General features: G+C 45.2%; 1 protein-coding gene across 2 annotated transcripts in view; it reads left to right on the forward strand.

Moving 5' to 3' along the window:
- The window catches only part of TBC1D2B (TBC1 domain family member 2B), a 93,033-nt gene that overhangs the window by 45,493 nt on the left and 22,015 nt on the right, over nt 1-25,525 (forward strand). For both annotated transcript variants that reach the window (XM_055418003.2, XM_055418004.2), the window contains exons 4-7: nt 13,453-13,616; nt 17,028-17,260; nt 17,945-18,340; nt 25,404-25,514. In XM_055418003.2, coding sequence (XP_055273978.1) covers nt 13,453-13,616; nt 17,028-17,260; nt 17,945-18,340; nt 25,404-25,514 — 904 coding nt within the window. The remainder of the gene's footprint in view (nt 1-13,452; nt 13,617-17,027; nt 17,261-17,944; nt 18,341-25,403; nt 25,515-25,525) is intronic.

Below are 25,525 nucleotides of genomic sequence, written 5' to 3' on the forward strand. Positions count from 1 at the left end.
GGGATATCTGTATACTCAGTTTCTTTCCTTAACTGTATCCGGTTTATTCATAAGCCCATCAAAGACATTCTTCGTTTTTTCTGCAGTGTTTTTACCTCTAGAATTTTTTTTTTTGTTGTTCTTTTTTTAGAATTTCCATCTTCGCTTACGCTGTCTGTGCTTTTTTGTTTGTTTTGAGTTTTGGCTGTGGTGGGTCTTCGTTGCTGTGTGAGGGTTTTATGCAGTTGTGGTGAGTGGGTGCTGTTTGTTGTGGTCCTCGGGCTTCTCGTTTCAGCGGCTTCTCTTGTTGCAGAGCATAGGCTGTAGGGTGCACAGGCTTCAGCCGTTGTGGCACTCGGGCATAGTACTTGTGGCTTCCAGGCTCAGTAGTTGTGGTGCATGGGCTTCGTTGCCCCGTGGCATGTGGGAATCTTCCCAGATCAGGGATCACACTGGTGTCCCTGCGTTGCAAGTCAGATTCTTAACCACTGGACCACCAGGGAAGCCCTGGGCATCTGTTCTTGCATGCTGTCTAATCCAGCAGAGCCCTGAACATGTTAATCGTAGTTGTAAATCCCCAGTCTGATACGCCCCCATCCTAGCTATGTCTGGTTCTGATGCTTGTTTATCTCTTCAAACGGTGGAGTTTTTTTGCCTTTTAGTATGCTTTGCAATTTTGCCTTGTAGCTGAACATAGTGTTTTGGGTTGAAGGAACAGCTGTAAATAGGCTTTTAGTAATATGGTGATGAGGTGTGACGGGTGAGGAAGTGTTGTATAGTCCTGTGATTAGGGCTCAGGCTCTTGGTGAGCCTGTGCCTCTGCAGTGTGAGCTTCACAAGTGTTTCTCAGTATTTTTATTCCCCCTTAGGTGGGGCAGGATGGTGAGAATGGGCTGGAGTTAGGTACTTCCCTTCCCACAAGTCCTTTGGGCTCCAGTAATACGTTAGGCTCTGGTTAATAGTCTTCATGGAAGGCAGGCCTTGTTAAGAACAGAGAACTCTGGGATATTTAAAAATTATTCCTTTTCCCCTCTCCCTGCCAGAAACCTCAGGGGATTTTTCTCTGGTATTCACTGTGGGAATCTTGTTTCGCCCTGGAGGTAAGTCTCACAATACTGTGAGCTCCCCTGTGACTGGGTCCCCTGGAGTTTTTAACTCACAGAGGTGTCTGTACTGAGCCTCCAGCAAGTCAGCAGTTATAGTGAGTTTTCCTCCCCTGGCACTGGTTCCGTCGTTGAGTCTCTGCTCCAGGAAGCTGTGACTCCCTGTACTGGCCTGTCTTTCCAATATTGGGGTATGCCCTGTGTCCTCCCCTTACTTATGGATCCAAGAAGTGGCTTCTTCCTCCAGTCACTGTTTCCCCAAGTTCTCACTCCTTGAACGCTATCTTCTGGCCTTTCTGTACTTTGCTCTTCACCCAGGACCTTCACTCAGGGTGTGTCCCTCTGCCTGGTGTGCCCATCGCATCTGATTCAGTCCCTCGCCAGCCAGCACTGAAGGGAAGGTTGGAGGGAGGAGGCAAGGTGGGGCTCTCTCCCTGGACACCTGCAACCAGCGCAGCACTGCTTTCACTGATTTCAACCTGTTGGACCAAAGAAAGGGTTCTATGCTCCTAAAAATGTTAGAAAGTTACCAACAGATGACCCCTTTATTTTGCATGTTAAAAAGTTGACACTTAAGAGAGGTAATGAAACCTCAGAAAAGTGTCTCAGGGGCTCTGAGGAGCTCGGTTCTTTATGTCTCAGGACAGAAAGAATTCATTGAGAGGCAAAGTGATAGATAAGAAGTGATTTATTAGAATAGATGCTCATGAGATTTACAAGCAGGCAGGCAAGAGGGTGCCACCCCAAGAACTTAGTGGGCTGCAGTTGTATAATCAAAGAAAAAGAGGGGAGGGGAATAAGACCACCTTCTTCCTCATTCTTTGAGTCTTTAACTCTCCCAACATGTTGGGTGGGGGGGTTTTTGACCCTGGATGGCCCGTCCAGGACTGTCATGGTGCTATGGAAAAATGATTTCAAATCTCAGTTCATTGAGGATCTTTCACTTTAAAATGTCACCTTACCCAAATTATTGCTTTTTATATGTGCAGAGAGCATGTCTAGGGGTCATTAGCTTACTGACATCACTGGGTAGGATGTGGGTGTCATTCCATCATTGACTTATTGTTTGGGGCATGTCTCACGCTTCTGTTCCGTGGTTTTGTTGCTAGGCAGACCTGTTTTCTTGAGTGATCGTTAACTTACAGGGATCTCCCATACTTTTTTCTTTAATTACTGTCCCTTATTGGAATTAACTATTTAATCACCTACTGTATCCCTTTTCTCTGTCCCTATCACTAAGGTGACTTGCTCAAGACACATAGCAAGTGTGTGGAATATCTGAAAGGCACCTTGGTGCCTTGATTGGAGCCCAGTGTTCCTTCCACCTCTTGTTGTAAGAACATATTTAGGAAATGATTGATTTGCCAGATTTTCATGCCTGACTGGTTCCATCTGCCCTCAAAGTTAGATAATGGAATGGGGGAGACAGACCCGTAACGTTGGGGGCTTTCTGATTATGGAGTGTGTTTCCCCCAAGAAAGTGAGCATGTGTCACTTTTGCTTTAACAACGACAGTTCACATTCAGTGTTGAAGGTCACACTAGGAGTTATCTTCTGTCAGCTGTGCCTTCCCAACATAGCCCAGTGAGTAAGAACCAGCCAGCCAAGTTCAGTTCCCAGCTCTGTGACTTAAAGCTGCATAACTTGGGCAGATTACTTAACTTTCATTTGTAAAATGGGGGTAATAATCACACATACTTTGGGAGATCAACATGATGGTGATGATAATTTAATGCATATAAACTACTTTGAGCAGCACCTGACCCTCACTAAGTACTCGATGAGGGTTAGTTGCTGCCTTTGTTGAGGGAGACACAGCCCATGGCAAAGCCATTCTCCATGGTGGTCCAGGGGGCCACTTTCTGTAAAAACCCTGATGTTTGTTGATTGGCATATGGATCTTAGATGTTTATGGTTTTTGTTTTCTTTTTTTTGTTTGCAGCGTGCTTAAAAAAGGTTTAAATATTCAGTAAAATGCTTTAGATACACAAAGATTTTTTTGTTTTTTGAGAGGTTTTAATGACCATAGAAATGTTAAAACAAATTTCTGTATTATAAATTAATGGCTTAAAAATTGCATATATTTTATATAAATTTAAATGGTGTTTTAGAGTGTCATCAGGGCTTCAGGGATAATTGAATGCTTGTCTGCTATGTTTTTATTCTGTTTACCAATACAGTTGAAACTCTCCTAACCAGCTTCCATGAGCTCCCCTGCTCACCTGGTATTTTAAATTCTCTCTATAGAGCCGTGGTCCTCAATAACTGCAGGGCACCCTGTGCCCCTACTCCCACCAGCCAGCTGCAAACTTACCAAGAGTCGGCTGACTTTGTTTCTAATTAGTTAATGCTAACTAGTTGTATATGTTATTGTAATTAAATAATTGAGTGAAATACTTAGTAAACCCATAACATGTTAAAATCAGTTGCTTTTTCTGTGAAAAAGCAAGTTAAATGCTTGGGGGAAATTTGATAAAGGTGAGTCACTAAAAAATTGCCAGGATGTGGGTGACACAGTTGTGAAAGATAGGAGAAAAAAAGTTGTTCAAAACCTATAAAGATTCTATGCTTAGATTGTTTCACAACTGTAAGTCCCTAATCAACTTTTTAAAAAGAAGCAAAACAAATTTAGAAAAGTTAGATAATGTCTTATGGGTGTGATTTATCCAAGAGAGATACCAGGGAGCCGTGGTCAGTAGCCCCAGACTCAGGAAGAAGCCTTGGCTGGCCTGCTTCAGGGGGCTGGCACGTCAGTGCTCGCTTATGCGCGCCTTCACTGGTCCGTGTGTTTAAGTTACTGTTAAATGGTTTCCTGCTTTAACCAATGTTTTCATTAATCTACTAACAGTCCATATCACTTCAGGTAAAAAAATTGGCCCTCGTGTGCAATTCTGGCTGATCCTTGTGTGCATGCTTAGGGGTGGGAGTGTGACTGTGTGCCCTGGAGCCGTGCAGAATTCGAGTGAGGTGGGTATGCGTGGGAGGTGCTCAGGCTGAGCCGTGCTACAGGTTGTGTGATGACGGTGAGCACGGCGCTGTGGTTCTGTGGGTCTGGACTGGGCGTCCGTCCCGGTGCTCAGCCGTGCCTAACACACAAGTGAGCGGAAGGAGTGGGGTCTTGCTGCGGCTCGTGCTCTTTGTAGTCAGCCTGGGTTTTGGAATCACAGCTCTGCTACTCATTAGCTGTGTGATGTTGAGCCAGTTTCTTAACTTCTCTGAGCTTTATATTCGCCATTAGTAAATTGGCGTGTGTGTGTTTGTGTGTGTGTGTGAATACCCTTCCCTATTGGTTGGGTGTGGAGGTGAAGGTTATTAATAAGAACTGCCTGGCTGAGTGTAAGTGCTCAGTAGAGAGGGCTTACCCGATCCAGTGCTGCTGGGATTGCTGCCACTGTCGTTACCCTGCCTCCGTTGAGCCAGTAAGTGACGTGGGTCTTTATTATCCATCAGTGGAGAGGGCGTCTATCTGGAGGATGGGTGTGGAGACTGGGCTGGCTAAGAAAGTGTCCTTATCCTTCCAGTCTTGCCTCTGATGGGTCTTCTGCTGGCCCTGCCGCTAGCCCTGCTCTGACCCTTTGTTTTTGCTCCCCTCTTGAGCCCTCAGGCCAGGTAGATACAGTTATTCCCGTGAATGGCTGGTGCTCTCAGGAGACTATTCTGGTTTGGCTGGCTAGGACCATGGCTGGTGGCTCATCCTGTCTGTAGCACAGAGCCTGGCCTAAAGCAGGGGATAATTGGTGAGTTTGGGGAAGTCATTCATGCCCAGTAGCTGTAACGTGGTATTCATCTGTGGTTTTCCCTATAAAGCTGAGCTGTGTTTATACCAAGAAAGAATTTAGTCACCATACTGTTGCCCCACATTGATGATTTAAAACCTGGCCTCCCGGAGAGGCAAGTGTGGAAGAGGGTGGCCAGCGGAATTTCAGTGATTGCACGAGCTGGCCGGGCTGTCTGCGCCCTGCTGCATCAGCGCCCAGTCCTTGCTGACATCTCCTGGGAGTGGGGTTCACACTCAGCACCTCTGTCCCAGCTGTCCTCGCCACCTCCACTGGCCATGCATTTCCAGGAACCCATGCATCAGAAGGGGCACGGTTGTGTGACACCACTCTGAAAACCCCTGCAGTTGTGAGAGGAACGATGGCTGTGGCATATAACCCTGGCTGGGATGTGTGGTCATCCTCCTTGACACGGGAAACAGAGAACTTAGGTGCCTTGTTCAGGGCCACCAAGGGAGGACAAGATTGGCCCATGTCTGCCATGGTGTTTAGAATTGGAGGCTGGGAAGGGGAAGCTGCCAGCACCTGTTTCCCTCTGCAGGGCCTGGGCCCACCTGTGGCAGGAGCCCTACTCTCAGTGACCTCAATCAGTTCTCACCACTAGTTCAAGCTTTGCAGGAAGAGTCTCCTTGCCTTAGTCTGCAGGCTGTACTGCTGAACTTGGCCTCGAGGGCCAGAGGACTCATCTCCCCCTTCCGCCTCCTACCTACCCGCCCCCGACCCCTCCCCAGTCTCAGGCCTGCTTGGCCTTTTTCAGTTCTGCAAACACGCTGTCTTCCCTACAGGCCCTGCCTCAGGCTGACTTTTTGCAGGGAGGACTCCCTCCTCCTGGTGACTCCCAGTCACCCTTCACAGGAGCCTCGTTCTACTCACCCCTGTGCTTCTTGTTCACAGCCTTACTTCCACTTATAATTATTCTGTTTCTCTACATTCTTGCCTGTGGCCCACCTCCCAGGTGGAGGCTGGGAGCTCCAGGAGCAGGGACCCCGTCTGTCCTGGCCGGGTGTATCCCCAGCTCTGCGCATGGGGTCTTGTGTGTGGCAAGTGTCTGCAGCCTGCTGGAGGAAGGAATGATGAATGAAAGGCTCAGTACCCTTTCTGACCCAGAAACATTCTCTGTTCCTGCTCCTCAGGGTTTTTCTGTCCTCAGCCCTGAACACATGTGTGGGTGGCACTGTCCATACCCTCCTGCTGGGGACTGCAGTTCCTTGGGTGCTGTATTTTCTATTTGGCCTCCTGGGAAGGGCTTTCTCTCTAAGGAAGCATTGTTTACCTTTTTGACTGGGAATCCACAGCAAATATCTGTTCATACATAACTGCATAGTGTTTGTAAGCACACAAAACAGACATTTCATAAAATTTTAACTATTACATCTAATAAGGCTAAGTACTGTTTTTTCTTCCAGTGTATTAAAACAGTTCTCATCATGACCCTCAAAATTGATTTTGTGGCTCTTTAATTCAGTCTCCTGACCTGCTAATGGGTTGCCACCCACATTTTGAGAAACACTGCTCTGAAGGCTGCCCCTGGCTGGGTACCCCCACTCTCCAGTCATCTTTGTATTTTCTTCTCCCCCCTTCCTGTGTGGCATGCATGCTCCCTTGGATAAGAGGTGGTCCCTCCCTGCCTTTGAGGTACTTACAGTCCTCAGGGGAGACAGACGGGCAGGTAAGGAGTCCTGTCACAAGGCACTGTAGGGTGCAGTTGAAGGCTGAACCTAGCATGTCACCCTCCCTGGGTGCACTGGGTGGGTGGCGGGGGAGATGTTTGGGAGGGCGAGGATGTGCCCTGGAGGATGAGTTTTAACTTGGGACTTGAAGTGTGAGGTGGGACCTGCCAAAGGAAAGGGCATGTGCAGAGACACCTTTGCAAAGGTATGGAAGGCAGAACAGGGTCTCATGAGTTCACCAGTTCATGTGCTGGGAGCGAAGGGTGCTGAGTGGAGCTGATGACTGAAGAGTTGTTGAAGAGGCCAGCAGGCCCAGGGTGAAGTGATGGGGTAGTGTCTGTCCTATGGGCAGCAGGGAACCAGTAGAGCTGTACCTGCCTGGAAATTCTACGATGAGATTATTTTCACTTTGATTCTTTTTTTTTTTTTGGAGACAGTACACATTTTTCCCCCCATCAGTTCAGTTCAGTTGCTCAGTCGTGTCCAACTCTTTGCAACCCCTTGGACTGCAGCACTCCAGGCCTCCCTGTCCATCACCAACTCCGGGAGCTTACTCAAACTCATGTCCATCAAATCGGTGATGCCATCCAGCCGTCTCATCCTCTGTCATCCCCTTCTCCTCCCACCTTCAATCTTTCCCATAGGAAACCCCAATTTGTATATTTTTCTTTTTTTTCTTAATATATGTATTTTATTCAAGTATAGTTGGCTTACAGTGTTTCAGGCGCACAGCATGGTGATTCAGTTACACGTATATTACTTTTGAAATTATTGTCCGTTATAGGTTATTATAAGATATTGACTGTAGTTCCCTGTGCTATACAGTAAACTGTTGCATACCTATTTTTTTTATTAGAAATCTAGCATTCTGTTCATACTGTCAAATGTGGGATCAAAAATGCCACAGATCTTTTAGTTAGGCAAAAATCCATAAGTTTTGTAGGGTATATATTATACATATTATATATATATATATATGTACAAAAGCTTTTCTACTGCGTTCGGTAAAGGCTTGAGAAAGAACATCAAAAAAAAAAAGAAGAGATGGAGAAACTGGAAAACATAAACTAAATGAAATGGGAGCACTGAATATGAAATAGAAAAAGTGAAACAAACTAGATAAAAGTAAAAGATCATCATATAGTCCAGTTGTTTTTTAAACATGAGGCAGTGCACATTTTATTAGATGTTTGTTCTGATGACTTTAGAATTGGTGAACTCATTATCCATATTAAATGCATAGGATGATTTGGAAAGGGCCTTTCTGATGACACTTCTTTCCCAAGTCATTATATCAACAGTAAATATATTTTAATTTTAGACATGGTGCTCCAAACTTCAATGCCTGTTGAAATATGGACTGTAACAAAAAGTAGTCTTGCAAAGCCTATGATTCTAAGGGCAGTAGCTTGTTGGAGACCGGCTGTATTTGTTTGCTCTGGCTGCTGTTAACAATTACCATAAACTCGGTGGGTTATAACAACATGAATTCATTGTCTTAGAGTTCTGGAGGCCAGAAGTCCAAATCAGTCTCACTGGGCTAAGGTCAAGGTGTCAGAGGGCTGGTCCCTTCTGGAGGCTCCAGAAGAGAACACATCCCTGGCCTCTGCTGCTCCTGGAAGCTGGCAGCATTCCTTGGCCCATGGCCGCATTGCTTTACTCTTCTCCCTGGTCCCTTAGCCAGCTCCTCTTCTTATAGTTGTATCTCCCTGTGCCTCCCTCTTATAAGGACACTTATGATAACATTCAGGGCTGTCTCAGATCATCCAGCGTAATCTCATCTCAAGATCTCAGTCACGTCTGCAAGTCCCTTTGGGTTACTTCTGCCTTTTTTAAACATAAATCATTTCAAATAACACTGTCCTGGTGTCTTTGTACGTATGTCTCCATATCCTTTTGAGAATCTTTCTGAATAACTGATGTACAAGAGGAGACAGACACTGCATCATTGGATAGCTGTTGCCAGTCAGAGCCCCCCGACCCCTGCTTTTTGTTTCTCTTGATGGGGCTTGTAGTCAGGAGGGACAGAGGTGATTGGGCACTCCGGAGGTAGCCTGCCCTCCTTTTGCAGCTGTCTTCCTGCCGTAGATAAGGTGATGATAGAGCCCCAAGCTTGGATGTACAGGGTGTTTGTGGAGTTTTGAGCTCTTGAAGGATTTGATGAGGTATTTTTCCAGCATTCTGTCAGCCTATAAAATTCTAGCTGATTATCAGTCGAAATGAATATTGAAATTATTACTGTTTTAGATAAACCTTTTAAACTGTATGTTGAAAAGCCGAATTAAAATATGTGAACCTAGAAACAGAGGTTTCCTTATTAATTATATAGTTGCTGGTGTTTGGGTTTTTTGTTTGTTTTTTAACTTTCATAGGAGTTCAGATGATTTACTGTGTTGTTGCTGGTGTTCATTTGTAAAAGTTCAGCCTGAACACTGCAGCCATCAAGGTGACATTTGGCTGCCCGGTGGTCCCTGACTTTACCTTTCAGATCAGAGTAGCTGAGTGTTTATTGAACAAAACAGCAGGAACCTACTACGGTGCCTGGAAGGATGCAGAAGTTCTGCTCAAAGGTCTGTCAAATGACCTTGGGTTCTTTGAAGAACAAGCACTGTATGAGAATGGCCTCAAGCATCAGCCAGCAGAACCCTGTTAAACTGGTTGTGAACTCTTAAGTAGTGTGCTGACTAGTGCAGAGGCCTCTGCTGATTGGAGGGGACAGGCCGAGTGGCTTGAGAAGCTTGTACTCTACTGACCCCCATGTGGCACAGTCACAGAATTGGCTTTCACCACATAAGATCAAAAAGCAGCATTTAGTGTTTCAGCTTAAAGAGGCTTTCGCTTTGAGCCTGATCTCGTTTCTTCATCACCTAAGGCTTGGCAGGTGGTACCTCCCCCAACCAAGGCTCAGTCCCTTGGCCACAGGTGAGAGCATGGTGTTTGCACATGTGGGCCCCGAGACAGGGTAGGAATGACACGGCCAAGCTGGGGAAGTCCTAAGTCATGTAAATCGCTCTTCTGTCTCCCAGACAAGTTCAGTTCTTTCCTGCTCTCTAGGTCCTTCTTCTGTGTCCCTTTAGGGACCAGAGCATAGTTCTAAGGCTCAGGCAAATGGCAGGAAGAACTTAACTCTTCAAATAGATGATGATGGCAGTAACATGTGGCATGTGAGTGAAAGCTGCTGTGAGACATTGGCTCTAGCAGGGCCAGGGAGACTTTACAGTGTAGAGGGTCCAGGGGTGCCTCTACTCAGCAGTTGTATCAAAGGAATGAGAAAAATCATATGAAGCTTTTGTGAGAGTTTCTTTTTCTTCTGAGCAACTATTTTGAAATAGCTTTCTCCCCAGTGGTATAATTTTTATAAAATTGGACTTTACCACATAATCGCATATTGGGTTATAGTGGGGAATTTCTTGGGGAATTCCTCTATGCAATTGTCTGTGAATTTCAGTAGAGTGAGGGAAACATAAGTGTAGTAAGTAATTTCTCTACATTCTTCTAAGTTCTTAAAGCGCTTTGATGAAATTCAAGCAAAGCAAAAAAAATCATGCTTTCAGAAATGTAAAACATTGAAAAAAGTGACTGTTTTACATGAGAATATCATCTGATTCACACTAGAGATGAAGCTACCCCCACCTCCGTACCTTTAATCTGCCTCAGAAAACTGAATGATGCACATTTCTTCCTTTTCTTTATTTTAATAACCTTACTGAAGTACAATTTACCTATGTTAGGTGTACAGGCTGATGGAGTTTAGAAATTATACATAGTCATGTAAACACTTCTGTAATCAAAATATAGAGCATTTCCACAACCCTGTAAAGTTCTCTCACGCCCCTTTGTATGAAATTTTTAACGATTTTGTGTGTATGGAATCATGCTATGTGTAGTCTTTTGTATTTGTCTTCTTTCACGAGCTTCATCTTTTTGTTGATGGTCATTCTGACTGGTGTGAGGTGATACCTCATTGTGGTTTTGATTTGCATTTCTCTAATAATTAACAGTGTTGAACATCTTTTCATGTGCCTGTTGGCCATCTGTATGCCTTCTTTGGAGAAATATCTTATTTAGGTCTTCTGCCCATTTTTCTGTTTGTGTTGTTGTTTTTAAAAGTACTGAGCTGTATGAACTGTAAGCTGTTTGTATATTTTGGAAATTAATCTCTTGTCAGTTTCATTCTCTGCAAGTATTTTCTCGCATTCTGTGAGTTGTCTTTTTATTTTGTGTATGGTTTCCTTTGCTCTGCGAAGTCTTTTAAGTTTAATTAAGTTCTGTTTGTTTATTTTTGCTTTTGTTACCATTACTCTAGGAAATAGACCTAAAAAAATATTGCTGCAATTTATGTCACAGTGTTCTGCTTATGTTTTCCTCTATCTCTAGAAGTTTTGATTTGAATTTTTTAAACATCTTTCATATCTCCATTTAACATGTTTAGCTTTTCTTCTAACTTCTCAAACATGGGGAAACAGTTTTAATAACTTTTGAAATTCTTTTCTATTATTTTATTACTTGTCATTTCTGAGTCTGTTTATTGATTTTTCTCCTTAAAATGAGTTCTATTTTCCTACTTCTTTGTAGGCCTGATAATTTTTTTTTATCGAATGTCAACATTATGAGTTTTACCTGAGTGCTAGATTTGTTTGTGTCTGTGTTCCTACATACATGTATCTTTTATGTATTTGTTTAGTTTTGGCGGTGCTGGGCCTTCGTCATTGTGTGTGGGCTTTCTCTAGTTGCGGTGAGTGGGGGCTGCTCTCTGCTTGTGGGCAGGCTTCTCGTGGTGCCTTCTCTTGCCGCAGAGCACAGGCTCTAGGCTCTCGGGCTCAGTAGTTGTGGCGCACAGGCTTTGTTGCCCCTTGGCATATGGGATTGCATGGGTCTGGGTCTTCCCAGACCAGGCATCGCACCCATGTCCCCTGCCTTGGCAGGTGGATCCTTACTGGACCACAAGGGAAGTCCTACATATATCCTTAAGCTTTGTTCTGGAATGTAGCTTAATTATTCAGAAACAGTTTAAAACTTCTGAAGTTCATGTTTAAGCTTTTTAGGTAGTATGAGAACAGCCTTTAGTCCAGGGATAATGCCAGTAACCTTCTTCTGCGTGCTCTACCTGACCCTGCAGGAGCTTCCACTCTGGCCGGTGGGGCTTTACAGTATTCCTGGCTCTGCATGAGCCTAAGGGATCGTTCCCTCTGCTCCTGTAGGGAGTTCTTTCCCCATTCTCAGGTAACTTTCTTACACACAAGCCTGATACTACTCAGCTGGAGACCTAGGAACTCTGACATTTCTGCAGCCCTCTGTATAGCTTTCTCTTCAATACCATGCCCTCTGAACTCCACCTGTCTTGGGAGTCCCATCTCTGTCTTACCAATTCATGGCAGAGCTCCCCCTGCATTTCCCCTGCCAGCCCTGCGGCCTGGAAGTCTCTAGGCACTATCCTTGGTCAGGGGAAGGGCTTGCTTTGTTTGTGTTCCACCTCTCAGGGGCCATTGCCCTGTGCAGCCTGATGTCCAGTGTCTGAAAATCATTGTTTCCTCTGTTTTGTTCAGTTTGTCAGTTGTTTCAGATGACTATAAATCTAGTTCCTCTTAGTCCATCTTTACTGGAAGTAGAAATCCCAACCTAGTTTTTAGAAGTTTTAATGAAATAATTTTAGCACACAGGCAAGTGTAGATTGTAGTGAGTTGACTACCTGGGTAGCCACTACCAAACTATGTAACATTCTCATATTTCTGCTGCACTTTTAAAAGCACAAATTAAAACATTACAGATACAGTTCAAATCCTCTCTTGTCTCCAGGATCTCATTCTTCTCTTGCCTTTCATGGAAGTAACCAGTATTCTATACTTGATAATTGTCATTCTTATGCAGACTTTTAAAGTTTTGCTACATATGGCAAGCCACTCCAGTACTATTGCCTAGAAAATCCCATGGATGGAGGAGCCTGGTAGGCTGCAGTCCGTGGGGTCGCTGGGGGTCGAACACGACTGAGCGACTTCGCTTTCACTTTTCACTTTTACACATTGGAGAAGGAAATGGCAGCCCACTCCAGTGTTCTTGCCTGGAGAATCCCAGGGAAGGGGGAGCCTGGTGGGCTTCCATCTATGGGGTCACACAGAGTCGGACACGACTGAAGTGACTTAGTAGCAGCAGTAGCATAAATGATGTCTATTAGTAGTATTATCTTGAAATTTAAAAAATAACATGAATCATGTCGTTCTTCTGTTTTCTTTCTTTTCTCGTTCAGCATTTAAAGAATTTTTGTCCATATGCTTCATGTAATCTTAGATAGAATGTACATTCCACAAGGACCAGAATATTTGTTCACTAGCAAATCCCAAATACCTAGTGCCTGGCACATAGTAGGCACTTAATTAATATTTGTTGAATGAACAAATTCACTTTGTGATGTGCAGTATTTGGTTGTATGAATATGCTGCAGTTTATTTATCCTTTTGTCAGTAGATGTTTAGGTTGTTTGGGGCTTTTGCTCATATGAACAGCGCTGCAGTGGATGTTCTTGCTTGTGTCTCCTTGTGCACATGTTGAAGAATTTCATGCTGAGTTGTTGGGCCTTAGGGTAAAAACCTCTTCAATTTATCTGTATGTTGCTGAATTGTTCTCCCTGGTAATAGTCCCAGTTTATACGTGCCGCCAGCAGTGTATGAGAGTTCTCATTTCTCCATCTCCTCACCAACATTTGCTATAACCAGATTTTAGTTTTTGCCTGTCGTATATATGTGATATTTGTTGTTGCTGTTGTTCAGTCACTAAGCCGTGTCCGACTCTTTGCGACCCCATGGACTGTAGCATGTCAGGCTTCCTGGTCCTTCAGTATCTCCTGGAGTTTGCTCAAATTCATGTCCATATGTGACATTACCTTCTGCCTTACCATTTTATAAAAAAACATTTTGTTTTTCCCAATAGAAATTCAATGTCTTCTTTCCGTCCTGGGAGAGGGCATAATGATAGTCGGAGGAGTGTGTTTTACACCAATGAAGAGTGGGAGCTTCTAGAGCCAAGCCCTAAGGAGCTGGAGGAGTCCATGGTGCAGGAAGAAAGGAAGAAGCAGGTCCCTGAAGGCAGCAAAGGTACGGATGTGGTCCCTGTTGTCTGTCGCTCTCGCCTCTGCCATCTGTTAACCCCTGATGCCGTGGGAGACGCTTTGGTCACAGGTATAGCTAGGAGCATGAGGCCCAATGGGAGCTGTGTTCTCTCTGTGGGAAATAAAACTTAAAAGCTTAAAAATGAGATGTCACAAGAAATAAATAAATGTCCTGTCCTGTGGTTCTGAGACTTTTTCAGGAAATGGGAAATCCAGAAGTCGTGGTGCTCTTTATGGAAATACTGATTTAAAAAAAAACAGAAAACTTTCTATTTATAGAAATGTGTTAATGCACACAAAAGTAAAAATGTAGTGTCATATTCCATAGCTTTGGCTTCTTTCTTCTCTGAGCTCCTGCCCCTCCTGGCATCTACCACCAGCTGGGTTATTTTAAAGTAAATGCTAGATATTAATCCATTGCATCTGTAAACATTTTAGTATGTATATCTAAGAGATGATTCTTTAAAAGAACCATAGCTTCAGCATTAAACGTAAATACAGCTACAGTAAGTCCTACTTGTCTTCTTCCCCAGTTGTTCTGTAATTGCTTGCAGTTGGCCTGAGCAAATGAGGTGCTAACAAGGCCCCCAAGTGTGTTTAGTTGTGTGTCTTTTTAGGTCTCTTTCAGGCTGAAAAGCTCTCTGTTTTCTTTTTGTCTTTCATTTACCTTGCTCTGCTTGTTGAAGACACAGAGTCTTCATGCTGAGGAATTGCCCACATTCTGGATTTTGCTGATTGTATTTCTGTAAGGTCATGTAGCAGGCTCCTCCATCCCTGTATTTGCTCATACACTGTTTACACTGTACACACTATTTCCTATATACACTATACACAGTATTTCCTGTATACACTGGTCACTAGAGCAGAGGCCTGCACAGATTCAGGGTTGACTTTTAATTATGACTAGAGTATATTTTGGGGTGGAGTAGGGGCTGGGGGTGTTGTTTATTTCTTGTTGAATCATATCTGGAAGATGTAATATCTGGTTTTCCTTCTTTCTGTGATACTAAGGTCCATCAGGATTTAAGGTGTCAGCCTGACTCACTCATACATTTCTCCATCAGCATCTTGTTAAGCAGCCCTTCATGGTCCCACAGCCATGGATCCATTGAGGGAGTATTAATATTTTAAATGTAAAATAGCAATACATAATTTTGAAATTCTTCCTTGTCCTCGCTTCTAGCACGGGCTGGCAGGAATCGGAGGCAGAGTTTTAGGAAATCTTTACTGAGAGCACGTGTTCACTAAAGGAAATATATTTCTGTCCCCTGGGAAAGGACCATGACTTGCTTTGGTGGGGAGTTCACTTGTGATCTGCAGGATGGTCACATGGAAGCCTACGGTCCAGTGTGACATGGTGAAGATATGGCTAAGCTGAGCATGCCTTGTGACCCAGTGTGTGGCACAGCTGGGGGAGGCACCCAGTAGAGGGGCTCCTTGTGAACTGGGAAAGCCTCCTGGAGGAACAGGGATTGGGGCTGGGGATTTGGATTGTTGAAGGTAAATATTGTTGGTTCTGATTTCCCCTGGAGACTCTAGGGATGAACTGGAAGGGTGCGCAGTAGCAAGGCTGGAAAGGAAGACTCAGTGAGGCTCAGTGACTCGATCAAGGCACCAACTGCCAGCACTGCTGGAGGGCAGTGCCTTCTTAGTCTCTGCTCAGCCCCTGGCCCTTTGAGAGGCAGCCCGTGTGAAAGACACAGAGAGACAAAGATGGCTCTGATTTTTATCTTGTTGATTCATGGATATTTCCTATGAATCAGGAATCAGGTCCACCAGCTTCTTGTTCATGTTATTCATTGGAAGTAAGCTAATCTCCATGGGCTTCCCCAGTGGCTCACCGGTAAAGAATCTGCCTATAACACAGGAGATGCAGGTTTGATCCCTGGGTCAGGAAGATACCCTAGTGAAAAATGAAAACCCACTTCAGTATTCTTGCCTGTGAAATCCCAAGGACAAAGGAGCCTGACGGGCTACAGTCAATGGTGTCCCAAAGAGTCGGAAACGACTTAATGACTGAACACCAGCAGCAACAAGCTAATCTTTATACATGCAGAAAAGCCCTCTATCAGAAATGTATGGCTCGATGGGTTTTCACAAAGTGAACATGTCCACGCAGCCAGCACTTACTTGAAGAAACAGGACAGTGCCAGCGGCCAGCCCCCCGTCCCCAGACCCCTTCGAGTCACTGCGTCACCTCCCACTCCCTCCACCCCACAATCACCATCCTGACTCCTAACATCATAGATTTTGTTTTGCCTGCTTTCTAAATTTATATAAATGGACTCTGTATAGTATGTACTCTTGTGTCTCCTCTTTACATTTTTAATATATATTTAAATCCATCTACACTAAAATTTATTTGGCTATCTCAGTATTTTTAAGAAAGAGAATAAAATGGATTTACAATTAAGAAAACATAAACTTGGGTTTTTTGTGGGGTTTTTTGGTTTTTTCTTTTTTAGTAAATACAGATGAGCAGAAAGCAAGCACCCAGGGATCCCTAGTGTATCTCTAAGTCCTGCCTGCTAACCTTGTAGATGCAGGCCCTGTCCTCTCTGAAGTGTCCAGGAGAAGGGATACTTTGTGCTCAGGATGCTGATGCTGTAGGAACTTGGAGCAACCGGGTTTTTCTCTGCTCTGTGTTTATGTTCTCTTTGGTCCTCAAAGTACCTGAAATTGGAAAATGGTGATGTGAACGTATAGGCTTAGAACGGATCTTTTGAGAAACAAACTTAACATTGCAAAAGAATCTTGAGAGAGGTATAGTACAGTTTTGTCATAAATTCCTCATTAATACTGATGTACAGTCTAACTTTTTTTCACCTGTCTTAATGTAAAAATTGAGCATTAAACATTAAACCTCCCCTGTGGTCTAGTGGCTAGAGTTCAGCGCTTTCATCACCGCAGCCCAGGTTCAGTTTCTAGTCAGGGAAAACTTTCTCGGCTTCCCTGGTGGCTTAGTTGGTAGAGAGTCTGTCTGCATTGCAGGAAACCCAGGTTCGATCCCTGGGTAGGGAAGATCCCCTGGAGAAGGAAATGACAACCCCCACTCCAGTATTCCTGCCTGGAGAATTCCATGGACAGAGGCGCCTGATGGGCTATACAGTCCATGGGGTCACAGAGAGTCACAAAGAGTCAGACACAACTGAGTGACTAACACTTTCTCTTTCAGTGCAAAAATTGAGCCATCAAATAGAGAAAGTTTTCCTTAAAAATGATCACATGAAAGATCATCTTTGGTTCTAAGTTTGGTTGTTATCAGAAACGAGGTAGGAGCACACTGATGCATGCAGAACTCCTTAGATGATAATATTAATGTATTTTAATGTATTTTACTGGAATTTCTGAAAGGAAGATCGGAGCCGAACTTAAACAATCTCTTTTTTTTATGTAGGAATAACTGGCTCAGGATTTCCCTTTGATTTTGGACGTATTCCCTATAAAGGAAAGCGCCCTTTGAGAGAAATGATTGGATCATATAAAAATCGCCACAGTATTGGTGACCCTTCACCCGAGGTGCCATCGGGCAGTGGCAGCGCCAGCAAGCCAGCCTCTGAGATGCAGCTGCTTGTCCAGAACCAGCAGGAAGAGCTAGAAAGGTTAAGAAAAGACTTAGCCAGTCAGAAGGTAATTCTCCTTCCTCAACGTTTATATCTTATCTCACATCAGCAGGCCAGGGACCGGAGGAGAAAAACCTGGCTTTCTTGTTTCTCTGACTCTGTTATTTCCCAGAAGGTGCTTTTCCCCTAAGAGTTATTTGTTGCCATGGCCACTGGCGTAGGCACTGCTGCTCTGCTTGGTCGTTTATTCATAGATACTTGAAATTCTGAGGGGAGTGAAGACCCTCAGAGTGAATTGGGGAGGGTGTTGTCTGCACCTCACCCACTCTCTTTGAGCGTAATTCCAGCCCCAGCCCTGTGAACAGTTTTTAAGAGTTTCCACATCCTGTTAAACAGCAGGTTTTTTTTTGAGCTGATCACACCTAATTATACTTAATTCCTCAGCAGATCAGTGAACTTAGAGCTCAGATGTTTTAATATGGATGAATGTTCACTGGGAACCGTTGCTAATTGCAGTCTGCCTATCCACCATTTCCTGCTTCCTATTATTGTTCTCTGCAGACAGCCTTTATGGAACAAATATTTTTCCTTCTCTATTTTTTGAGATCCTTCAAGAGGAAGTTGGGTATTAAGGTATTTCCATTAAGTTTCTGCATTTGCTTAAACTCTAATGGTTGCTCTGTGTAGACTTGTCATGATCTCTGCTTTTCCTCCCATCCCTGCTTCCTGATCCGTCTTCCCTGGCTCCCAGGAGCTCGTGCGGCTGCTGCAGCAGACGGTGCGGTCCTCCCAGTACGATAAGTACTTCACAAGCAGCCGCCTCTGCGACGGGGTCCCGCAGGACACACTGGGGCTTCTGCACCAGAAGGACGACCAGATTCTGGGCCTCACCAACCAGCTGGAGAGGTTCAACCAGGAGAAAGACAGTCTTCAGCAGGAAGTGAGGATGCTGAAGAGCAAAGTGGGTGAGCTCAGCGAGCGGCTGGGGATGCTGATGGAGACCATCCAGGCCAAGGACGAGGTCATCATGAAGCTCTCCCGGCAGCTCAGCGAGTGCGAGGGCAGTGCGTCCTCTCCCACCTGTGTGCCCGGCTCTCTGGTGGCCAACCCCGCGGGCAGGGACCAGCTGGAACTGGACTGGTTGAAAGTAAGAGCAGAGCGTGGGCTCCTGTTATGGGAACAAGAAACCCAAAATCTGCTAACAGTCTGTCCGTTGATGGCACTCTGAGCACCTGGCCTTGGTGAGCTAGTTTGGCGTGACAGCAGAGCAGCTGTGCCCTTTTTTTAAAAAAACAAACAAACAAGTGTCACAAGACTTCTAGTCAGATAACTATTAGTTTCCTAAGAAGCTTCCTTGGAAAATGAAAGTCTGAGTCTGTTGATGTCGCCATAGCTCAGAACAGTTTCGGATCTTTCCCCTCCCTTGCATCTGTGACTTCTCTATTTATACACCCTTAGAACTTCATTATTCCATGTAACCTCCTGCAGCTGTTTCTTGCCTCCTCTGTGCATGGGCCATCACTGGCACAGCCGCCTTGGCACATAGTGGAGGCCAGGTGAGGGAGCACCATTCCTGACAGCTGGTGTGGGCTCAGGTAGAGAAGCGGACCCTGGCTCTCAGCTTACTTGGGAGAAGGGCCTGCACAGAGTTAGTTGCCCCCATGCCTAAGGCAGGAGCGTCCTGATGCCCAGGAGGGAGGGCAGAGTCTCCTCCCAGTGTGCCTCTCTGGGCTGCCCTGAGGATGGGAGGCTGCCTCCTGACCAGAGGTGGCTCTCCCTGTCACACCTGGGGTTGTGACCAATGGATGACGTAGGAAGCGCACAGAGAACCCCGGGAGGCAGAGGACAGGTGACTGTCCTATGGAGAAACCTACCTGGCCCCAGGGGAGAGCCGAAAAACCTTGGGCCACTGTCAGCCAGGCCACCGAGAGGGTCCCAAACGTTTTTCTGCCATCAGCTCTTGATTTGGAGAAGTTTCAGGTGGAGAAGTGTCCCCTAGGACAGAGGCATTTAGCATAACCCAGACCCCAGTTGTCCCCACACAGGTCTGCAACTATTGGTCCCACCTGGCCCCAAAGTCTTCCTCACCTGGCTGCAGTTAATGTGCCACTGAGGATATTTTGTCCCCCAGGTTTATCCGTGAAGGGCAAAGGTTTGCCACTTTTGAGATCGTTACTGAGCCTGCTTCGTGCCTAGCAGTCCCTGTCATGCAGTGTCAGTGGACTGGTTGACTGATAGTTATGCCTGGATCTTAAAGATAATTCTTAAATGGAAAGTAAAACTCTGGAATAATAGGTGACTTTGTTGGAATATGTTTGTGGTCTCCCATGGTGACCACTTCTTAGGGACAGCCCCCAGTAGAAATGTGAGGCCAGAAGGATTTATTGGTGAGAAAAACCAAAAGGGCAACAGCAGCACCAAAGCCCTCAATCTCTTTACTTTATAATTATAACTGCTACAAAAATAGCCGTGTTTAAAAAAAAAAAAAAAAGGTCTTGGTTAGTGCTGCCAGTAAAAGTTGGTTTTGTGTATACATGCAAGTTGGAGTGTACCCAACCTTAAATATACATCCCTTTTTTTACAGTTTTTTTGAGAGTCCCTTTTTACAGTCTGTTATTTAAGGTCAACTGAACTTTTTTATTATTAATTATTTGTATTTATTTGGATGTCTCAGGTCTTGGTTGCAGCACATGGGATCTTCAACCTTCATTGCAGCACATAGGGTTTTTAGTCGCCTGCTGTGAACTGTGAATTGCAGCATGTGGGACCTGGTTCCCTGACCAGGGATTGAACCCAGGCCCTCTGCATTGGGAGGGCGGGGTCTTAACCACTGGACCACCAGGGAAGTTCCTCAACTGAGTTTTATCTTTTGCAAGCGTATCTGTTTTTGTAGTATTTAGAGAGAAGCACCAGGGTGTTTGGTTTCCAGGCTGCAGTGAGTGGTGCTCTGCAGGGGAGCACGTTTTACCAGGGAGTGGAACCGCGGGGTGTGCGAGGTTTTCCAGATTGTCCACCTTTTGATTCTGTCATCATTATTTGATCACCCTCTCTCTTCTTTCCTGTGATCTGCTGTTACACGAGTCTCTTCATACATACAGCCTTCCTGCTGAGTGCTCGTTCGGCCGGCTGGCTGTGCGGCGGGCTTGAACTCTGCACAGAGCAGACAGTGTCTGTCCTGCTGGTGCTCAGAGTGTAGCTTAGAAAGCACAAAACGGAAAAAGCAGAATTACAACTGTAATAAACACCAATGAGGAAGGGGATGTGGCCCAGTATGGTGAGGTGGTTTAGACTGAGCATGGTCTCTGAAGCCAAACTTGGCTATATTCAGACCCAGCCTTACCACTGATGACCTCTGACCTGAGGCAGGCTGGTTCACCTCTCTGCCTCAGTGTTCATCTGCGAAATGGCACTCACCTCATAGAGTCTCGTCAGAGTTTAAAGAGGCAGTCCATGTGAAGCCCTCACAGAACACCTGATATCCCAGAGAGTTTTATTTTAGTCATTAGCTTTTTGGCTGCATCAGGTCTTAGTCGCAGCGTGCGAGATCTTTCATTGCAGCGAGTGGGCTCAGTTGTTGCAGCTCGTGGCTCCAGAGCGTGGGCTCAATAGCTGTGGTGTGCGGGCTTAGTTGCCCCACGGCATGTGGGATCTTAGTCCGTTGACCGGAGTGGAACCCTCGTCCCCTGGGTTGGAAGGCAGATCCCTAACCATTGGACCACCAGGGAAGTCCCCCTGCTAGAGTCTAAGTTAAGGCTGTGATAGTCATTCTAGAGAAAGAATCCTTGAGGTGCACTATCAGAACTTCCTTAGACTCAAGCACGGAGTTTAACTCAAAGACGCGTCCTGTCCCCCGCCCCACCTTGTGTTGCACAGTCTCTGTCCCTCGTGGTCCAGTGTATTCTTCAGTTGCCCTCCAGCTCACCTTCCTGCAGTCAGCCTGCCTTCGGTCATGTTTGTTCATTGTTTCCAAATGTGAGAGCTTCCAGACAGCAGAAGAAAGGAGAATGTCATGATTTAGATTAGAAAAGGAAGTCTGTGGACCCCCTTCAGGGTCTGACGGCGGCTCTCCCCAGTCCTTTCATGACGTGTGGTCTTGCGGAGGCTGAGAACGTGTGATGTGGATCAGAGCTCAGGTGGGAATGGGGGGCCAAGCACCCAGGCCAAGGGCTGGGTAGGCCCGGCTCCCAGACCCACACTCAGTCATCGCACGTTCTCCCTGTGACTCAGCTCTTCATTTAGGAAACAGATGATGAGCAGTTGCCATAGAGTAGAGTTGTGAGGTTAAGTGAGATTGAGGGTCTCTCCCATGCTAAGCTTCTCTGTAAGTGTTAGTGATTACAGGGACTGTGGGAACATTTTCAGTTCGTCTGTGTTTTCGGGGGAAATTGTGTGCCACCATGGTGGTTCCCAGTTTGGAGATGTGGGCATCTCTGGACACATCTCTGCAGAGGGGCCGCGGTCTCTGTCCTGGGACAGCACAGTGGTCAGGGCATTTCTTCACTGCCTTGGCCTTGGACCAAGGTGGTCGTTGACCACCCTTGGAGCTGTCGTGACTAGTTCCTCCTGAGGTTGAGGGATCAGAGATTCCTCGGGAACTTCACACAGAGTAGGGGACAAACACATTTGTAAAAGACTGGATTTGGTAGGGAGCATTTAGAAATCACTGCCCTAATTGTCTCAAAGATTACCTTTCTCTTCCTTTGCTCAGAGTTTCAAGGGCTGAAGCTAACACACAGCGTCTGCTTCTGCCAGACCTGAACTTTTAGTTGGACCTGGTGAACTTGTCACAAGCTTGTGATGTTCTCTCCTTTTTCTCCTTTTTTTCTTTATTTTTGATTGTGCTGGGTCTTAGGTGCTGTACGTGGGCCTGCTCTAGTTGTGCGAGCGAGGGCTGCTCTCTAGTTGGGGTGCGTGGGCTTCTCACGTGGTGGCTTCTCCTGCTGTGGCGCCCGGGCTCTGGAGCGCGCAGGCTCAGCAGTTGTGGCCCACGGGCTTAGTTGCTCTGTGGCATGTGGAATCTTCCTGAACCCGGGATTGAACCCGTGTCCCCTGTTTTGGCAGGCAGATTCTTAACCACTGGACCACCAGGAAAGTCCTTATGATGTTCTCTTAAAACATAAAGCAAACATGTCGAGTTAACCACTGGCAAATTTAGGTGAAGGGTATATTGTGTTTATTGTGCTTTTCTTCCAACTTTTCCATAAGTTTGAAATTTTTTAATGTAAAAAAAGTTGAGGAACATAACTTCTTAAGTGACTTATACATTGTAGGCTATAGGTATTCATTATTAAGTGTAATTCTTTAGTTGAGAACACTGTATATATGTATAGCCTTTTCTACATAAACTGGATAAGTAAAAATGAGAGTGGACAGAAAGTTTGTTCAGTTCTCTAGTTAAAAAACAAGATGAATATAAGGCATTACCTTTTTTACCACCTCAGTGAATGTGGGTAGATAAAATATTTGCATAGATTTAGGACATAAGTCCTACTTACTTCTCCTAAGGTCAGTTGAGAAAAATCACCACCATCAAGTAAGTTTATTTCCCCATCTCTTTCGTTATGCAGTGGTCCCTGCTTTCCTTCCCCTGCCAAGGGTGGCCATAAAGCTTAATCAGAAAGTGCCTAATAATCATTTTCAGTTCCTTAGAACTTGCTTTGACTTAGAAAGGGCTAGCCACAGTGTCCCCTTTGGGCTTCCCTGGTAGCTCAGCTAGTAAAGAATCCACCTGCAATGTAGGAGACCCTGGTTCGATTCCTGGGTTGGGAAGACCCCCTGGAGAAGGGAACGGCTACCCACTCCAGTATTCTGGCCTGGAGAATTCCATGGACTGTATAGTCCATGGGGTTGCAAAGAGTCAGATACGACTGGGCAACTTTCACTTTCAGAAAGGGCTATTTGATTGGTAAGGCAGCAAAATATTAATTCAGTTCAGTTCAGTTCAGTCGCTCAGTCGAGTCCGACTCTCCGCGACCCCATGAATCACAGCACGCCAGGCCTCCCTGTCCATCACCAACTCCCGGAGTTCACTCAAACTCATGTCCACAGAGTCGGTGATGCCATCCAGCCATCTCATTCCCTGTCGTCCCCTTCTCCTCCCGCCCCCAACCTTTCCCAGCATCAGAGTCTTTTCCAGTGAGTCAACTCGTCGCATGAGGTGGCCAAAGTATTGCAGTTTCAGCTTTAGCATCAGTCCCTCCAATGAACATCCAGGATTGATCTCCTTTAGAATGGACTGGTTGGATCTCCTTGCAGTATAAGGGACTCTCAAGAGTCTTCTCCAACACCACAGTTCAAAAGCATCGATTCTTCGGCGATCAGCTTTCTTCACAGTCCAACACTCACATCCATACATGACCACGGGAAAAACCATTGCCTTGTCTAGACGGACCTTGGTTGGCAAAGTAATGTCTCTGCTTTTTAATATACTATCAAGGTTGGTCATAACTTTCCTTCCAAGGAGTAAGCGTCTTTTAATTTCATGGCTGCAATCAGCATCTGCAGTGATTTTGGAGCCCAAAAAAATAAAGTCTGACACTGTTTCCACTGTTTTTCCATCTATTTCCCATGAAGTGATGGGACCAGATGCCATGATCTTTGTTTTCTGATTGTTGAACTTCAAGCCAAACTTTTCACTTTCCTCTTTCACTTTCATCAAGAGGCTTTTGAGTTCCTCTTCACTTTCTGCCATAAGGGTGGTGTCATCTGCATATCTGAGGTTATTGATATTTCTCCCAGCAATTTTGATTCCAGCTTGTGCTTCTTCCAGCCCAGCGTTCCTCATGATGTACTCTGCATATAAGTTAAATAAGCAAGGTGACAATATACAACCTTGACGTACTCCTTTTCCTATTTGGAACCAGTCTGTTGTTCCATGTCCAGTTCTAACTGTTGCTTCCTGACCTGCATACAGGTTTCTCAAGAGGCAGGTCAGGTGGTCTGGGATTCCCATCTCTTTCAGAATGTTCCACAGTTTGTTGTGATCCACACAGTCAAAGGCTTTGGCATAGTCAATGAAGCAGAAATAGATGTTTTTCTGAAACTCTCTTTTGCTTTCTCCATGATCCAGCGGATGTTGGCAATTTGATCTCTGGTGCCTCTGCCTTTTCTAAAACCTGCTTGAACATCTGGGAGTTCACGGTTTACATACTGCTGAAGCCTGGCTTGGAGAATTTTGAGCATGACTTTACTAGCGTGTGAGATGAGTGCAATTGTGCGGTAGTTTGAGCATTCTTTGGCATTGCCTTTCTTTGGGATTGGAATGAAGACTGACCTCTTCCAGTCCTGTGGCCAGCGCTGAGTTTTCCAAATCTGCTGGCATATTGAGTGCAGCACTTTCACAGCATCATCTTTCAAGACTTGAAATAGCTCAACTGGAATTCCATCACCTCCACTAGCTTTGTTCGTAGTGATGCTTTCTAAGGCCCACTTGACTTCACATTCCAAGATGTCTGGCTCTAGGTCAGTGATCACGTTATCGTGACTATCTTGCTCGTGAAGATCTTTTTTGTACAGTTCTTCTGTGTATTCCTGCCACCTCTTCTTAATATCTTCTGCTTCTGTTAGGTCCATACCATTTCTGTCCTTTATCGAGCCCATCTTTGCATGAAATGTTCCCTTGGAATCTCTAATTTTCTTGAAGAGGTCTCTTGTTTTTCCTATTCTGTTGTTTTCCTCTATTTCTTTGCATTGATCACCGAGGAAGGCTTTCTTATCTCTCCTTGCTATTCTTTGGAACTCTGCATTAGATGCTTATATCTTTCCTTTTCTCCTTTGCTTTTCGCTTCTCTTCTTTTCACAGCTATTTGTAAGGCCTCTTCAGACAGCCATTTCGCTCTTCTGCATTTCTTTTCCATGGGGATGGTCTTGGTCCCTGTCTCCTGTACAATGTCACGAACCTCCGTCCAGAGTTCATCAGGCACTCTATCAATCAGATCTAGTCCCTTAAATGTATTTCTCACTTCCACTGTATAATCATAAGGGATTTGATTGAGGTCATATCTGAATGGTCTAGTGGTTTGCCCTACTTTCTTCAGTTTAAGTCTGAATTTCGCAATAAGGAGTTCATGATCACAGCCACAGTCAGCTCCTGGTCTTGTTTTCGCTAACTGTATACAGCTTCTCCATCTTTGGTTGCAAAGAATATAATTATAAGGGATTAATCAACATTCAACCAGTGTGAGTTGATGAACTTTTTTTTTTTCCAACAGGATAATCTACAGGGGTACAAAACCCAAAATAAATTTCTAAATAAGGAAATCTTGGAACTTGCAGCTCTACGGAGAAATGCAGAAAGAAGAGAGAGGGATCTGATGGCAAAGGTGGGTCAGGC

This window comes from Moschus berezovskii, chromosome 21 (genome assembly GCF_049115385.1).
Source record: "Moschus berezovskii isolate FMDL1 chromosome 21, NW_MosBer_1.0, whole genome shotgun sequence".
Lineage (NCBI taxonomy): Eukaryota > Metazoa > Chordata > Mammalia > Artiodactyla > Moschidae > Moschus > Moschus berezovskii.